Genomic DNA, 18,848 nt, shown 5'->3' with positions numbered 1-18,848 from the left:
ACAAATACACACAGAGTACACACACACACACACACACAGTGTTTGCAATAGCCAGGGCTGGGCCAAGCCAAAGCCAGGAATCTGGAACTCATTCTAGGGTATGCCAAATGAGTGGAAGGAACCCAAGTACTTAAGTCATCACCTGCAGCCTTCCAGGGTGCACATTAGCAGGAAGTGGAACTGGAAGCAGAGCTGGGACTGACACCCAGGGACTCAGATATGGGATGTGAATGTCCCAGGTGGCGACTTAAATTCTGTACCAAACACTCACCTCTAGTTAGTAATTCTTAACCCTGGGTGCACATCAAAATCCCTTGGAAGTTTGTGAAACATTTGCTCATACCTGAGTGACACAGCAGGTCAATTAACTAATGATCTCTGGATTTGGACCCCGTCGTCATCCTCATGTATTAAGACCTGCAGTATTAATTCAGCTCTGCCACTCAGCTCTGTATTTTGGCACAGGTTAAGAATAATCTACAGAGCTGGAACTGTAGCATAGTTATTTAAGCTGCCACCTGCAGCACTGGCATCCCATATGGATGCTGGTTCAAGTCCTAGCTGCTCCACTTCTGATCCAGTTTGTTGCTAATGTGCCTGGGAAAGCAGCAGAAGATGCCCCAAGTGCTTGGGGCACTGCACTCACATGGGAGAGCTGGGTGAAACTCCTGGCTCCTGGCTTCAGCCTTTCCCAGCCCCAGCTGTTGCAGCTATTTGGGGAGTGAACCAGAGTTGGAAGATCAATCTCTCTCCCTCTCTGTCTCTCTCTCTGTAATTCTGCCTTTCAAATAAAATTAATCTTGTTTTTTAAATAATCTATTCCATTTTGTAAAAGTCATATTATTTTGGAGTTAAAAGAACCTTATATTGAATTCCCCTTTTCTTTCATTTTATCAACAAGTAAACAAGGCTAGGAAGGTTAAAATCAAACAGCTATTTAGGAGCCCAGTTAAGATTAGAACCCTTCTCTGCAGTAGGAGTGTGAGCTAGATAGACTGAAGAACAGAATGGTGAGTTAATGCCAGCATCTCCTCCCATGGACAGAAAACTAGGGAACAAGGATTATCAGGTCAAGTATTCAGCACGCAGAGGGACAGCCAGGGGTCAGCCAGGAATGGACAAAGCTGAAGTCCTACAAGCAAGCAAAGATAATTCAGTGGTCATTCAGGAACAATGGAAAATAATGGCTCTCAAACTCCAATTTGCTTAAGAATCACCTGGGAACTTATTAATTAGAAAAGGATCTTACTGGGTACTACCCCAGAGAGTCTGGCTCAGTTATTCTGGGTGGGACCAGAGAAGGGACTTTTAAAAAAAGTATTTGAAAGAATTAGAGAAAGAGAGGGAGATCTTCCATCTCAGATGGTCACAACAGACAGGGCTAGGTCAGGCCAAAGCCAAGAGCTTGGAACTCCATCTGGGTCTCCCATGTGCATGGCAAGGGCCCAAGCATTTGGGCCATCCTCTGCTGCTTTCCTGTGTGCATTAGCAGGAAGCTGGATTGGAAGCCAAGTGGCCATGACTCAAACCAGCATTTCAGTAGGAGTTGCTGCAGTCACAAGTGGAGGAGACATTTTTAAGAAGCCACCCAAATTATTCTAATGTAAGTGATTTGAAGACACCTGCTATGAAGCGCTGAATAGTAATCCAAGGTAGAAGATAATTGTTGGCTTCCAGAGACAAGCTTTTTGGCCTCTGACAAGCATGACTTAGGTGGGTTGCTTGTGGATCCATACCTACCAGCACTCTGGAGGTCAAACACAAGGATGGGAGAATAACACAGAGCTCACCCCTGTGCGGGAATGAGCACTTAAAATTTATAAAGATTGCTAGCAGCCAAGAGTGAATGTGTTTCTGTCTCCAGTTGTACTCATCTAGGGAGAAAGAAAGATTTTTAACAACTAAACTCTCCTGGTGGACCAGATATGTTACATACAAGCAACAAGGATAGCGGTGCTATTTCTGTATTTTTCCAGTTTTGCAAAGAATTTTGCAATATAGGTTTTTCTCACTTGAATGATATTTCCTGTGCTCCACTGATGAATAAACATGCCCGAGTTCACCTAAGTAGCAGAGAAGATACGAAAGCCTACTTTTACTAAATTCTGGGTTAGTGGAAGCAGAATAATGTAGTGGAAACTACGAGCTTTGGAATCAGGCAGACCTGGCTGGAATACTAGTTCTGTTACTAAGCAATCTGTCCTCAAGCAGCTTACTTACCTTCTCTGAATTTCAATTCCCTCATCTGTAAAATGGAAATAATAGTACCTTCCTCATGGGGGTTGTTAAATGAGATAACTTTTTTAATATGCCTGGCACATAGTTGCTGAGTAAATGTACCACCTCAAGGATAGCAGAAAAAAAAAAAAACAGCTTAAGAAAATGAGATCTTAGCATATGGAACACATACCAAAGCTGGGATCTGATTCTAATTAATGAGTAGAATATTGGTAGAATTTTGAACTTGTCTGTTGCCTAGCAACCAAAACTAACTCCATGCCACTGGCTATTTGAGTTGTTTTTAATCAAAGCAGTAATTAAACTGCTCTTAAGGAACTCAAGGTTGTAAGCAGACAAAAGGATTCCCCTGTGGATTTGGGGTTGTGCCAGGCATTTTTTAAAAAGTAATGCCCCAGCTCCTCAGTTCCTTGTGCTTACATATTTTGCTTGAATATTTGTGTGCTCTCCAATTCCATGCCCCTGGGTGACAGACGATGTTAGAACATCTGGTCTGGGTCGAGTGTGGGGATGGAGAAGGCAAGGTGCTTGTATTTCTGTGCCAGTATACTTAATCAATGTTCACCAAAAGCCAAGGGTCAGAAATACAAAATCATCTGTGTTTGCCCTACTGCCCTTTAGAATTTCAGAATCTAGGAGAAGAAACTTGTCAGCGTTGAATAACAACACAGCAAGTTACTTCACAAGCGGCCGTCTCTGTGTCCAGAAATATTCTAAGCATTATGGATTGAGCACTACAAACAGATACAAGACATCTTAAATATCCAGTTAGGATTTTTATTTTCCTAGCAAACCACTCTCAGAATATTCTTCGTTGGTTCCGCAACACATTAGTATCTGCTTCACAACCTGGAGAGGGCGTGAGGCTGGATGGAGAAAGTCTCAAGCTCCCACTCTGCTCACTGTGCGTCACTTACTGGGTCTTTTATCTGAAGCCAATGATGTCACTCATTTTGGGCCCTGCTTTTCTGATTTGGAGGCTAGGCATGAAGATTTAGACTCTGCCTCCCTCTTGGCACCTAGTGTGATGGCAATGACACAATAAATGTAAACGTTTGTTCTGAACCCATCAATGCAGTTTCTGAGATTATCATCAATTTGCCATCAGGTTTATGTTGCATTTCATTGAACATCCTTGTATCTTCTTTTATATTTCCTTACTCCTTTTTAACTCAGAGTGTTAACATTTAAAGAGAAAAAAGGGTGAGATTGGAACTCTTGTGTTAACTTGCATTTAATGTTGTGTTTATCCTTTGTAGCTCACTGTGCTAACTTTCATGGGGAAGATAAACTAATTGCTTAGGGAAGAAGTCCACTGTGCCACTTTGGCATTTCAACATTTATTTACACCAAAGCATGACTTAAGGCCTCCAGGCTGGTGAGCCGGACAGCTGGCTGGTGAATCATGTTCAGCATTCACACAGTGCTGTGGACACATAGCAGAGGCACACGCCTGCCTCCTCACCTGGCCCTGTCAGTTCTTCCTCTTCTAATAACGTACATCTGTTTTGGTGACTGAACAAACACTACATGAAGAAAGGAGGGGTGTGCAGTAATTTAATCAGGCAAGTCAGCACACTTGAGCAATACAGGGTCAAGGATAGAAAGATGGTTTGGTATCAGCCTCATGAAACAAGTAGGCTGCGGAAGACCGGAAATGCCGTTCCTCTCCTAATCATGCGTCACACTCCTGGAATGTGGGAGCCCCTGTGTACCCCCCAAATCAAAATTTTTAAGGAGACAAGACTGCCTCTGAGTTCCCTTCTGAGTTGCCACAGCTTCTGTCTTGTGAGCATCATTTTCAGGATTTTGTTGAGGATTATACATTTTTAAAGAAGTTCAAACCAAAGTTCAGAGCTTCTACTTGTCATTCAGTTTAATATTGGGTTTTGCGGCTGTGTTTGGTATCTGGAAGAACTGATTGCTTTAAAGTATTCTAGCCTTAACAGTGAAACAGCAGGGAGACTGACATCAGTAGGGGGTAGTTTGCTGTTCTCACCACTCATTGCATTTTTAAAAACTTTTCTTGTTGGTCAATCCAGTAGTATAGATTGTATGTTTGTTTTAAAAGAAGAGAAATTGAACATGTTCAGTCTCCAGTCTGCCTGGATTTCACAGACTGACTGGGAGGGGGTTGGCAGGGGAGACCAACTTGGGAGATGCTGAATACTTGAAATGTATTTGAAAACAAGTAAGCAAAAATAACAGTATGACTGTAGGTTGTATGTCTAAGTAATTTTTTTCCTTTTCTTTCTTTTGAATGATTTGCCTGGCACTGTTCTTAAAGGCATTACTTTTTGAGAAATTGAATCACTGTCCAAGATGAAAAGCCAGGAACTTCAACACAGCAGCTCCTTTATTTCCTTTTCCAGTTCTCTTGGTGATTACACTGCTCCTTTTTTTTACTCCAGCTAAGTCGTTTTCACCTCTGTGAGCATTTTTTTTCCTTCTGAGACAAGATCTGTGATATCTGATATTTTACAAACAGGTGTTCTGGAAATAATCTATTTCAAAAATAAAACACTAAATATAGATCAAGGCTTTTGAATGATATTATGATAAAAATCAATCTATTGAATGCTTTACATTGAAGCCATTCTGGTTAGAAAACCTAGTGGCAAATGATACATACTTGTAAGTCCTACAGCTCTGGTATCATGGCTGATCCTCTCCTACCTCTGATCACATATTAGCATTTCTGCCATATGGCTGAGAGGGGAAATAATATATGTGCAGAGTTGGAACAGAGTTGGTAGCATTTTTTGACCATCTGGTAAATAAATGTGTAAGTAGCAAGAGTATCCATGTTTATTTAGTTGAATGGTTGCAAATTTTAGCTTGAAATAACTGCTAATATAGCAAAATAGAACTAAATTTATATTTCTCAAATAATATTCAATCTAATTTATTAAACATTTCACAGTCTATGATGTGCTCTTAAACTATGGCTCCTAATTATGGTATGTTAAATTTATTGATTTAGTTGGTCTCCTCAGGGTGCTGAATCTAAAACATGTTTCATGAGAGGCTACATGACTGGATCTGACATATGGGCACAGGTGGCAAAGCCTGGCTCTGCTGCTAACCACTGTGTGACCTGGGATAAATTACACAGCCTTTCTGAGCTTCAGATCTTTCCATATGTAGAGTGAATAACATGTTTTCAGACAGTATCCATCAAAGGCTGGACCTTGGAGGACCCCGGTTAATACATCAGAATCATGTGGGAGCTCGTTCAGCATACAAACACCCGGGGTCCCACCCTCAGAGAGTCTGATTCAGTGTGTATGGGGAACAGGTTGTGGAATCTGCGTTTTTAGTCAGTGTCCCAAGTGACTGTGAAGTACACAGAACCATTGCTTTAGGGACTAGAGGATTAAAGAGCACTTTGCTACCTTGACAATATGTAGCCAGCTAATGCTAATAAATAGCTTTTATATCTGTGCTTAAAAAATTCTAACTTCATAGAAAAATAGAAGATCAACTTGTTTAGGTAATGCTGTTGATTCATTAAATGTGAAGGTACTTCAAAAAGTTTGTCACAAAATGGAATTAAAAATAAGTTTTATTCCATAAAATGTTGAAGGAGTCCACATTTAGCCTACCAGTTAAGAACCCTTGTGCCCTATCAGAATGCCTGAGTGCAACTCCTGAGTCTGGCCCTGGCTCCAGCTTCCCACCTGTGCAGACCCTGGGAGGCAGTTATGATTGCTCAGGTAATAGGGTTCCTGCCTCTTGCATGGAGACCTGGATAGTGATCCCGGCTCCTGGCTCTATCCTAGCCCGTCCATGACTGTTGTAGGTATCTGAAGAGTGAACCCGTGGATGGAAGCTCTTTCTCTGTCTCTCTTCCTCTCAAACAAACACATTTTGTTAATTTCATAATAAGCATTTTCCATGAAGTTTTTAAGGAACTCCTCATATGCATGAACTTCCAAAAATTTCTGCACCAAAATAATCTTATCTTTTAATTCAATCTTCCACAAACTTTTTTTTTTAAACTTAGTGGTTCCCTTTTTTTTTAAGATTTATTTTATTATTCTTATTTGAAAGAGTTGCAGAGAGGCTAAGAGAGAGAGAGTGGTCTTCCATCCACTCATTCATTCCCCAGGTGGCCACAACAGCCAGAGCTGTGCCAGTCCAAAGCCAGGAGCCAGGAGCTTCTTTCCATGTCTCCCATTAGGGTGCAGGGTCCAAGGACTTGGAACATCTTTCACTGCTTTCCCAGGCCATAGCAGAGAGTTTGATCGGAAGTGGAGCAGCAGGGACTCCAGCCCCACATGGGATGCCAGCAGTGCAGGTGGCGCCTTTACCCGTTACACCACAGCACTGGCCCCGCACATACTTTCTGAAGTACCTTCATATACCTTTCAATTTTTCTTTTTGTTCAATTAGATCATTTATTTTTTTTTCTCTTGCACAGGAAACAGAAAAATTTTGTGGACTGGATCTTAATCGGAACTCAGATGAACTTTAAGAAACTAGCATGAGATTTCTAGTTTTTCAAGATAGATACACAGCAGTCCTTTAATCAACAACAACTTGTGTCCAGGCTTTTTGTGGTTTGTGAAGACTGAGCAAAACTCTGATTATGGAAATACAACGGACTTAATTACTTGCCCCCATGTCATCTAAAGTCAACTGAAAAGTGAAGCAGACAGTAGCACAGCCATGGAAAGAAATTCAAGTTTATGGAAGAACCTGATAGATGAACACCCAGTCTGCACAGTCTGGAAGCAAGAGGCTGAAGGCGCCATTTATCATCTTGCCAGTATTTTATTTGTAGTAGGTTTCATGGGTGGCAGTGGATTCTTCGGGCTCCTTTATGTCTTCAGTTTGCTGGGGTTGGGTTTTCTCTGTTCTGCTGTCTGGGCTTGGGTAGATGTGTGTGCAGCTGACATATTTTCCTGGAATTTTGTACTGTTTGTCATCTGCTTCATGCAATTTGTTCATATTGCCTATCAAGTTCGCAGCATAACCTTTGCCCGAGAATTCCAGGTGTTGTACAGCTCCCTTTTCCAGCCTTTGGGGATCTCTTTGCCTGTCTTCAGAACGATTGCTTTGAGCTCTGAAGTGGTTACTTTGGAAAAGGAGCACTGTTATGCCATGCAGGGGAAAACCTCCATTGATAAACTCTCCCTGCTTGTTTCAGGAAGGTTTGTACCGTTGGTGCTTGCATGTCTTTTCTCCGTATTAATTATCTGTGTGTTGTTCCACTGAATTTTTCCCTCTTAGTGTAGTCCTGGGTGGTGTTTAGCCACCGAAGCTTGAGAAAATCTTCTGAAACATGAGTCACAGACATAGACATTGAGAGTCCATGGTATGCTTTACTTGCAGCAGGCAGTAGTTGACAGCCTTATTACTTCGTCTCAGAAATCAAATAATGTGGGTCTTAAAATGACAGCACGAAGTTGTTTATCTGGGTAGGACATGGTTCTCCTCATAACCACTGAAAGTCAAGGACAGGATGATGCCACTTTGAATTATTAGAATGTTTATGTTGGCATGTGAAGTATTTAAAATAGACTCTTTAATCAAACATTTTTGTAAGCAATAGAGTTTTTTTTTTTAATTGTTAGGTCCATTTTAGTTACTCCCACAATGTGAAAATTGGAATAGTACAAACGTTGGAATTTAAATATTATCTGAAATGTAATGTATGCTATAACGCTCTCAATAGAATGACAGGCCAAGTAATAAATAGTATGATCAAGTTTACTCTATTAAACAATGAAGTAAAGTGATTTACATAAAGTAACTTGATTAAACAGTTACAGTCGAATCAGAGCAAAACCCTTACAGCCCAAGCCCCTTCCTTGTAAAAGTAAAATACAGTTTCTATTACCTCTGGATCATGTTCAGATTGCAGACTATGGTAGCACAATTTAAGACAGAGATTATACCCCGCCTTTGGGTATACCTTATCTGTAGTTCTTCTTGTAGTAGCTGGCATCTAGTAGACACTCTATCAATGTATTCTAAAAGGCATTTTGAATTAAATTTTAAAGTATTTTTCATTGTGAGAAGATTTAGTTATTCATAAAATGGAATATGTCAATGACTAGCAATAGAGGTTTTATTTTTATAGTTATCAAAATTCTAATAGTTACCTACTTGCTGGAAGCAGGGGGAGAGGACACCTCGAGAATATATATAGGAATTTAAGCTTCAGAAACAAAGTTTGGTGGGGAAACAGTAATGTGATTATTCATGTTTTCTGAAAGGTCAAAATTTGAGTTTACAAAGCTCTTTGTAGCAAAACTCCTTTAGGTTCTCATCTGCCTCAGTACATTGGAACTTTATATTGAAGTATAATATGCACACATAATTGGACATATAAGTGTATAACTTGATAACTTTTCTAATGCATTTCACTCAATATTCCAGAATCCTGTGAGGAACATCAGTACATAAATCTTGTAGGATATTGTACCATTTAATGTATAAATTTAATATTTCTAGAGAGGTATTCAGAACCACTCCTTCCCTGCTCCTTCCCTCAATTATCTGCTGTTTTCCTCCTTCCCTCATAAATGATGCTCTTGTTTTTGGTAGGATCAGAGTGACAGTTGACGGCGAGTTTCTGCATTACATTTTCCCCTTTCAGTTCCTGGATTCTCCTGAGTGGGATTCACTGAGACCCACAGAGGAAGGCATTTTTCAGGTAAGAGATAACTAGACACACAATTAATCTTCTGTCATCCAAACAGAAGACCAGTGTTGGTTTAAAAACCAAACAGAACAGCAGCGCACATAAGAATAATTTGCATTTAACTTTGGAGCACATGTGGCTTCCCAATTCTGTTCAACTCATGCTGATTGCTGTCACTATAGGTACAGCAATGTTGAGAACAGATGTGATATATGACAGTAAGGAGTCTGTGATGAATGTTCTTAAGCTTTTCTTCATGCAATTGCATATATGGGGATTAACATATAAACTAATTGAGATTTTTCAAAGTTTAAAATTCTGCTGGGTGGGTATCAGTTGTTTTCCAGCAACAGCATATTAACAATTTATTGTCACCACTCTCTCCTGCCGTTTCTAGTAGATTTGAAAGATAACCATTTCAGTAGGATCAATTCATTATGTTATACTGGTTTCCTGTGATTCATAAATATATAAATATTCACACATATGCAGATATAAATCAACATACATGCAAAATACGTATATAAATTCTGTTGTGTTACAAAAGTTAAGTTAGGGTTAAGTGCCCATAGCTTCAGAATTGACTTGGAAAATACAATGAAACTTCAAAAATTTTGTGGAAAATGCATATAATGAAAAAAATTATATATGAATTTCAATATTTTTTGTGCCAACATAAACCTATTTTTACCATCTGATAATTTTTCATGTTAATGTGGTATTAATACAAAGAGAACAGATTCAGTGTAGTTCATGGATAACAATTCTAACAATATGATATTCCCTTCTTCCCTCCCTCCCTCCATCTCCTTGCCACCTTTCCTCTCTCATCCACCCTCCCTCCATTTCTTCCATCCTTCTTTCTTTCCTTCTTTTCCATCCCTCCTTCCCTCCCTCCTGGCTCCCTTTCTTCCTTCCCTTTCTTTTTTAGTTTTTGAGATAACATTTTTAATTTACATTACAGTCCAAGGCTTAATGCTCCACTAAATAAAGAGTTCAACAATTAAAATGTAAAAAGACCTTAGTTTGGAGGGAATATAAACAACAGCTGTAAACAGTAATCAAATGGGAAGATGACCATTTCATCCATATACAGTAAATTTTAAAGTAATCACATATCATTAAAACTATATTGTATAACATTCTTTTTTTTTTAACTTTTATTTAATGAATATAAATTTCCAGTGTACAGCTTATGGATTACAATGGCTTCCCCCCCCCCCCCCATAACTTCCCTCCCACCCGCAACCCTTCCCTCTTCCGCTCCCTCTCCCCTCCCATTCACATCAAGATTCATTTTCAATTATCTTTATATACAGAAGATCAATTTAGTATAAAGATTTCAACAGTTTGCACCCACATAGAAACACAAAGTGAAACATACTGTTTGAGTACTAGTTATAGCATTAAATCACAATGGACAGCACATTAAGGACAGAGATCCCACATGGGGAGCAAGTGCACAGTGGCTCCTGTTGTTGACCCAACAAATTGACACTCTAGTTTATGGCGCCAGTAACCATCCTAGGCTGTCGTCATGAGTTGCCAAGGCTATGGAAGCCTTCCAAGTTTACCGACTCTGATCATATTTAGACAAGGTCATAAAAGACAGAGTGAGGATAGTAACCAATGATCCTAAGAGTGGCATTTACCAGGTTTGAACAATTATACAGCATGAAGTGGGGAAGAGGACCATCAGTACACACAGGTTGGGAGTAGAGCCATTGGTGGTAGAGTAGAGGTTATGGTTACAAAGGAATGAGGCCCAAGTGCACTAGACACTGGTTTGACAAAAATATAAAACAAAGTTTGACAAAACTATATTTGCAGTAATACTAGTACACACAGGCATTTTTTGTTTGGTTGTGTTTTTTTAAAAGTTTTTTAAAATTAAAAAAATAAGGGAGAATTAAAAAGAATTAAAAATTAAAAAGATAAGGGAGAACATGTGGTATTTGTATTTCATTCAACATGATGCCCTTCAGTTGCATCAATTTTGATACAAATGGTAGAATTTCATTCTTTTTATAGCTTAAAAATATTCCATTGGGCATTTATACCACATTTTCTTCATCTATTCAACTGACGATGGACACTCTGGTTGATTCTATACTCTGTATTTTGGCTTTTATGAACAGTGCTGCATGGTGGTGCAGGTATCTTTGATGTATTGTGGTCAAGTTTTTGAGTATTTACCCAGGAGTGGAATTGCTGGATCATATGGCAAGTCTATTTCTATTTTTTAAAGAAATTACCAGGGCCAGCGCTGTGGTGTAGTAGGCTAAGCATCCGCCTGCAGTGCTGGCATCCCAGATGGGCACCGGTTTGAATCCCAGCTGCTCCACTTCTGATCCAGCTCTGGTTTGGGAAAATAGTGAAAGATGGCCCAAGTCCCTGGGCCCCTGCACCCTCAGAGGAGGCCCAAAAGAAGCTCCTGGCTTCGGATGAGCCCAGCTCCAGCCGTTGCAGCCATTTGGGGAGTGAACCAGTGGATGGAAGATCTCTCTCTGTGTCTCCCTCTGTCTGTAACTCTGCCTCTCAAGTAAATAAATAAATATTAGAAGGAAAGAGAGAGAGAGAGAGAGAGAGAGAGAGATTTCCCACTATTTTCCACAATGGCTGCACTAATTTACATTCCCACCAACAATGTATAAGTGTTCCCCTTTGTCCACATTGTCACCAGCACTTGTTATTCTGTCTTTTGGATAACAGCCATTCTGACAGGGGTGAGGTGATGTCTCATGGTCACATAGACCTATTTATTAATTCCATTTTTCATGAACTTCCTGCAATACCCTCCCTTAGACATCTTTAATATTAGCCAACCTTATTTTTTGAATATCAAGTAGCATTTCCTCCAATAAAATATAAAATATAGATACTTGAATTTAGGAAAAGAGATAAAAATTAGAGGTGGGCAAACATGGTGATTATTCATAAAATAAATTATATATAGTAATAATTTATAATTTATTTTTCTATTTTTACAGTATTTTTGTGAGTTAGTAAGCTTTTTTAATCTTAAAAATGAAACAAATGAAATTCATTTAAAATTGGTGACAGGAAAAGTATGGCACAATTTTCTTACTTCCTAATGTTTGCTTACATGTGGTCTCATGGTTTTCTTAGGTAACCCTAACAGCAGAAACTGACTGTCGATATGTGTCTTGGAGGAGGAAGAAATTATATTTGCTCTTTGCTCAGCATCGTTACATCTCCCGCCTGTTTTCAGTTTTAATTGGCAGTGACATCGCAGATAAACTCTATGCCTTGAATGACAGGGTATACATAGGAAAAAGATATCATTATGATATTCGGTTACCCAACTTCTATCAAATGTCAAGTCCAGAAAGACCCAAATCACCGCTGACAGAACATTTTCGGAATTCCAGACGATACTGTGATAAGTGACATCAAAGTCTGAAGTTTTATATCTATTTTAAAAAGACTCTCTTCATCATTCCCCAAATAAACTGAAAAATACAGAAGACTGAGCTCACTAATATTTTTATAAATCAAGTTCAGAGGCAAGACGCCACTGCCAGATATTTTATGCATCTTACATCCTGCATTGCAAATAAATTTTACAATTGTTTATTGTATGTCTTATTGTTATAATTGGGGAGGGAGAAGGACGAGTATGGGCAGTCTGAAACTCCCATTTGCTCAGTGTGTCGGCTCGCCCCCTTGGCTTAGGCACCAGTTCTCCAACAGCTGCCAGCAAGTGTTCTGAGATGACAGCAGGTTGCTGCTGTCCAAATAAGCATTTCCAGAACTCACTTGTTTTGCTACAACCTCTGATGAAAGCAAGATGTACTTCTGTGGGGGCAGCAATTATTTATTTTAAATGTGAAGTTATTCGATATAACCAAAAAATGGAATAAATGCAAGAGATGATAATATACCAGCCTTGAATACTATTTTATTGCTACAAATGATTCCTAAACTTAATCTTTATAATAGTATTTTAAAAGAAGCAGTTCATAGGAAACCAATACATCATAATTACTGAGTTAAAAAGAATAGCCATGAACAAATAAGAAAAATGTTGCACAGCATTTCAATTGCACACATTTAGCTCAAAGGGCAAGAGTCAGTGGTCTGACTGGACTCACAGCAAATCTTGCTTAGCTCACGACACAAACATAGGCATATGCCCTGCAGTCATTCTTACAGGCTTCTGAAGAAGAGTGTGAAAAAGAGAGCTCTGGTTGCAGATCTGATCCCTATCTTTGGGAAACTGGTTTTCTGAAGATCCTGTGCAAGCCGTGTCCCTTGGCAGGAATATACATTATCACACATTTCACATCTGTGTATTGAACATCCTATATGGCTCTAGCTGCTAACCCGATTCCTGGGGATACATCAGGTATCAGATGGCAATCCCATCCCTCATATAGTTTATTATGGGTGTGAGGGACACAAATGAAAAAAAAAATCAGAAAAACCCATTGCTAGGTGATAGCACACCGGAGAAAAATCAATCAGAGAAGGTGGATAGGAAGCAGCATTGCAGTTTTAATAAGCAGGAAGAGCTCAGCAAGAACATAGTTTAGGACAAAGACATGAAAGATGCAAAGGAACATCTTGGGGAATATCTGGGAGACAGGCACCTGGGCACAGGGTTCGCAAATGACGGGCCCTCAGGCATGAACATGACTGGCCTGTTCCAGCTAGAAGGTGGCGTGGCTACAGCAGAATGAGCACTAGAGAGGGACAGAGGCGTAACAGAATGAATAGTAAGGAGGGATAGATGGGGTGAGACCTCATAAGTCATAGTGAAGACTTCTGATTTGTGTCCTGAGAGTGAGCAGAAGCCTTGTGGGGTTTGAAGTAGAAGAGTGATGTCATCCACACTGAAGGAGATGGTTGGATATTTGAATCGAGTTTCAGAGAAAGGCCTGGGCTGGCATTAGTGTTTTGGGAATATTTGGATACTGATAGCATTGAAAGCCCTAAGTCCAGATAAGATCACCAAAGAATAGAATATAGATTCAGAAGAAAAATGGTCCAAGGATCTTTTCTTGGGTAGGCCTTCTATAGTTAAAGAGGATATGGAGAAGGGGAAAGAACCAGCAAAGAACATGAAAAGGAATGGCCAGTGAGGTGGAAAAAGTATCAGGAAAGTGTGGGATTCAGGAAGCCAAGCAAAGGAAGTATGAAGAAGAGAGTGATGAGCTATAGCTTCTCAGCCTTTTGGCTAAGATCAGGTGTGATGAACTGTCTCAAATGTGGCTGAGAAGTCAGGTGTCAAGAGGTCTGAGAATAAACCGTTGGTTGGGCTGAGCAATGTGGAAGTCACTGGTGAACTTAACTAGAACAGTTTTGGGAGTTGTTAGGGACAAGAACTTGAATGAAGCAGGTTCAAGAATGGGAGACAAGACTTTGGGACAAGAATAGGGAAGTTTTCTTAAAAGGAGTTTTGATGTGAAAGGAAATAGAAATGGACAGTAGCCTGAGCTGGAAGTGAAATCAAGAGAGGTAGTTGTGATTGTTTTTAAGATAAGGGAAGTAATAATGGAATGATCCAGAAGCAAAGGATGAACCACTGGAGTGCTTCAGGTGAGTGACAAAGGGATCTGACAGCCTTACACAGAAATGTGGACAATTCACCATGAGTGTCAAGAGGAGGCAGAATATATGGGTGAGAGGTTGTTGGTAACAAAATGTGGGGAGCTTGTGACAGTTCTCCAGTGATGACTTCTGTTTTCTCAGTGGCTTGGAGAGCAGCACCAGCGAGGAGGATGAGATTGTATAAAAACATCTACTTTTTTCTGTAAGTTAGCCTCTGCCATTAAGTAGGACAGAGTGACAAGCTCTGAATCATTATTCTGGATGAGCTATTGAGCTATTCAAGTTCAGGACAAATGAAAGGAAAATTGGGATGCTTTCTTCTGTCTCCTGACTACACAAGGCCACCTTGGGCAGCACTTAGAAGCACACATAAAGGCAGCTATCTACCTGGTGCAATAAAAGGCCTTCAGGATGCACCTGCTGGATTATCATGGCTTCACAGTGGCTCTCAGACAGATTTATTTCTTTGAGTCTTAAGACTGTGTTATTGAGTATGAAGATGCAGGGCACTCCAGGTAGAAGTCACATCTCAAGTTAGTACCAGGTAATACTTTAACAGATATTATTAATGATCAGATTATCTTCTTTCTTTTAAATGGTGAAATAAACATATGCTTTGAATTAGCCAGCTGGACTCAGTTTGGGTGTTTCCAGTTTTGTTGGTGACACCCAAGCCTTCATAATGAGGAGCGAGTCCAACACACGCCTTCTTCTCTCTGTCAGACCTGACCAGGGAATTTGGCCACATCGATGTCACAGAGTTTCTTCACAGCCTGTTGGATCTGGTGCTTGTTGGCCTCAGCATCCACAATGACCACCAGTGTGTTGTTATCTTCTGTCTTCTTCACCGCAGACCTGGAGGTGCTCTTCTGAGGATATCTGGGCTGCTGCTAGAGGAATAGTGTCTGGGGCCACCAGAATGTAGGTGATGTGTAGATCTTTTCTTTTTGTGGCTGTGGACACCTTTGAGCACTGCTTTCTTGGCCTTGAAAGCCTTTGCTTTGACTTTGATTTGGGAGGGGCAGGAGCTGCCTTCTCCTTGGGCGCCATCTTGGTGCAAAGGCTTAGATTGCTTTCTAATCAGGAAAGTCAACTAAGAACAAAGCCACATGAAAATGGAAGGTAGAACTTTTTTTATCCAATCACATGACAGAGGGAGAATGAGAACCTTCCCCAAAACATAGCTATTTTAAATGTGGCAAGGAGGGGATACAAGCATAAAGAGACAAAGGAAGGGTAAGGGATGCTTTGAAACCTCACAGTCTTCATTTTTCAACAGAGCTAGCACTGTAGCTATTAACAGGTATGCTATATTTCCCAATACCTTGGTTGGTACCAAGGTTTTCTCAAAAATCTTAGAGTGACCTCTATGTGGCAACACTATATCTAGTTTACCATGTCTAGCAAACCACATTTTGTAAAATACTCTAATCAATCCAGACAGAAAGCAGAAATGATGGATATCCTAGCATTGTAATATAATGTACTCAAAATTCAATTTTTATTAAAAACTGGGTCTGTTTCCGTCTCAGCCTAATTGTTTTCAATCCTAAATTCCTTTGGTTCTCTTACTATTGGTAAGAATGCAATAAGAAAAAGAATAGGTCATGTTCTTGTGTTAAAAACACTTAACAGGCCGGCGCTGCGGTTCACTAGGCTAATCCTCCGCCTGCGGTGCCGGCACCCTGGGTTCTAGTCCTGGTCAGGGCACTGGATTCTGTCCCGGTTGCTCCTCTTCCAGGCCAGCTCTCTGCTGTGGCCCGGGAGTACAGTGGAGGATGGCCCAAGTGGTTGGGCCCTGCACCCGCATGGGAGACCAGGAGAAGCACCAGGCTCCTGGCTTTGGATCAGTGCGGTGTGCCGGCCGCAGCACGCCAGCAGCAGCGGCCATTGGTGGGTGAACCAACAGAATAAAAGGAAGACCTTTCTCTCTGTCTCTCTGTCTCTCTCTCTCACTGTCCACTCTGCCTGTCAAAAACAAAAACAAAACACTTAATAGCTTTGCATGCACTATCTGGATATTCATAAATAATGGAGTTCCTTGTTCAAAAAGTATTAAGAATTTCAAGACAGAGGCAGCAGAGCGGAGCCCTTGTACACCTGCGCCCTATATGACAGCACAGGTAGCATGCCCAGGATGCTGGTCCTGGCCAAGAGTTGTCCCTATGCCTTTGAAGATATCTAGGCAATTGCCTTATGATTTTCTGTGTTTAACTTTGTGGTCAGGAGGGACACAAGTACCATGACAGAGAAAGGAAGTGGCTTTGGCACCAAGCCAGCCCATGAACAACACTGTCCCAGTCGGTGAGGCTTGTTTCCGAAGGCTGCAGGCGTCTCCTGCTCTGCCTTCACTGCACTTGGTTGTTGCTGGGCGTCCCTTCCCCTCCTCCCCTTCCCCCAAGTCCCTTCAGGGCTCTTCCTGTATACCTGATTTGACCCTGTGCAAAAGTGAGAAGGGAAAGTGGGCTTTACTCTGGACTGTGCACCCTCATGCTCCTGGAATTAATCCACCATAAAGAAGTAGTAGGATGCTCTCTGAGCCCTTGCAATGAAAGAATTTTTCTCTCTTCTTCAACAGGAGCAAAAGCGATTCATTTACTCTCTGCTCATCTGGATAAGCTCTGAGTGTCACATTGTTACAACGCACAGGCCCAGAAGGACACAATTGATTTGACAGAGCAGTTACCAAGTGAAATCTGACTGAGCTGACAAAAGCCAAAAGAAAAACAAGCCAGCAGATAGTACATGTTATTGTAAAAGCAATTCATTGCACAGTATTATGAACACAAGATGTCTGGTTTGATCAAGGGCATAAATATATATGTGGCGCTGAATGGCACTTTCTTTTTTAAAAAAATTATTGCTATTTATTTGAAAAGCAGAGAGACAGATTTTCCACCCACTTTTTTACTCCCCAGATGCCCACAACAGCAAGGGCTGGGTCAGGCCAAAGCCAAGAGCCTGGAACTCAATTCCCATGCCTTCTTGGGTAGCAGGAATCCAGGTATTTGAGTGATACTGCTTTCCAGATGTGCATTAGCAGAAAACTGGAATTGGGAGCGAGCTAGGACTTGAACCCAGGTACTCTGATGTGGTGCCCAAGTGCTGGTTTCACCACTGTGCCAGACACCCACCCATGAATGGCACTTTCTAATTGGTTCCATGCTTCTCTTTGTGTCACACATTGTTAAAGACATTAACTTTTAGAAATGATGTTCCCTGTGGTGGGCATTTGGTACAGCAATTAAAATCCTGCTTGAGACACCTGCCATCCCAAGTCAGAGTAGGTTTGAGTTCTGGTTCTGCTCAGCATGGCAGCAAGTGATGGTTCAACAACTTGGTTTCCTGCCACCCACATGGGAGACTTGGCACCCAGTTTTGGCCTGATTCAGCTCCGGCTCTCGCAGGCATTTGGGGAGTGAACCAGTAGATAGAATATCTCTTTATCTGTCTCTGCCTCACGAATAAATTTTTTAATGTAAAAAAAGAAATGATGTTCCCAACTTAATATTATTTTTAGTAACAGATAGTTTCCATACAAATTAAAGAGATCAATGGACTGAATTAATTTCTTCATTGTACTAAAATTTAACACAATCAATAAAGTACAAATAGGAGCCGGCACTATGGTGCAGTAGGCTAAGCTTCCACCTGCGCTGCACGCATCCCATATGGGCGCCAGATCATGTCCCAGCTGCTCCTCTTCCTATCCAGTGCCCTGTTATGGCACAGGAAAGCAGTAGAAAATGACCTAATGGGAGACCCAGAAGAAGCTCCTGGCTCCTGGCTTCAAATTGGCTCAGCTCTGGCTGTTGCAGCCATTTGGGGAGTGAATCAGTGGTTGGAAGACCTTTGTCTCTTATCCCCCTCTCTGTGTCTGTAATTCTACCTCTCAAATACATAATTTTTTTAAAAAGTGCAAATAAATATCATAATATAGGCCTATTATAATAAAAGACTGGTTTAATATGTATATTTTCAAGGTCAAAAATCTTACAGTCATGAAAGGATGCAGCAAGAATCAAACATCAGTTACTTTAGCTCTTATTCACTGCACCCTGAGTATTACCATCATGTTAATGCTGAATTATACATTTGCATATAATATCAGCATGGCTTGAACATAATTTGAAGTTTAATTATTATGCTAAATTTGACTAGTTTTAAAACCTGTTAGCTATTAAAGATTGACAGGCAATTTTTAAAAGGATTTTTTTCTCTTTAAGAACTGACAATCTGCCCCATGAGCTATAATTTTCCCCATTACTCTTTTCAGTTTAACTTTGGTGATCTTAATAGATGTGATTTTGTTTTATTGATAGGATTCCATAATATTTGTTTTCACATAATTTCATAGGACTTTAGTTCCATTTGATAATAATAC

The 18,848-nt window shown here is 40.5% G+C and overlaps 1 protein-coding gene across 2 annotated transcripts in view; it reads left to right on the top strand.

The window, feature by feature from the left end:
- Window positions 1-12,745, top strand: part of POPDC3 (popeye domain containing 3) — a 28,758-nt gene extending 16,013 nt beyond the window's left edge. For both annotated transcript variants that reach the window (XM_062187642.1, XM_062187641.1), the window contains 3 exons: window positions 6,662-7,394; window positions 8,794-8,902; window positions 12,020-12,745. In XM_062187642.1, the coding sequence (XP_062043626.1) occupies window positions 6,910-7,394; window positions 8,794-8,902; window positions 12,020-12,301 (876 nt within the window). In that variant the 5' untranslated portion in view covers window positions 6,662-6,909 and the 3' untranslated portion in view covers window positions 12,302-12,745. The remainder of the gene's footprint in view (window positions 1-6,661; window positions 7,395-8,793; window positions 8,903-12,019) is intronic.
- Window positions 12,746-18,848: the final 6,103 nt, after the last annotated feature.

The sequence above is a fragment of the Lepus europaeus genome, chromosome 3 (genome assembly GCF_033115175.1).
Source record: "Lepus europaeus isolate LE1 chromosome 3, mLepTim1.pri, whole genome shotgun sequence".
NCBI classification, from domain to species: Eukaryota; Metazoa; Chordata; class Mammalia; order Lagomorpha; family Leporidae; genus Lepus; species Lepus europaeus.
The sequence above is the reverse complement of the archived record's forward strand: the minus strand, read 5'-3'. Positions and strand labels throughout refer to the sequence as shown.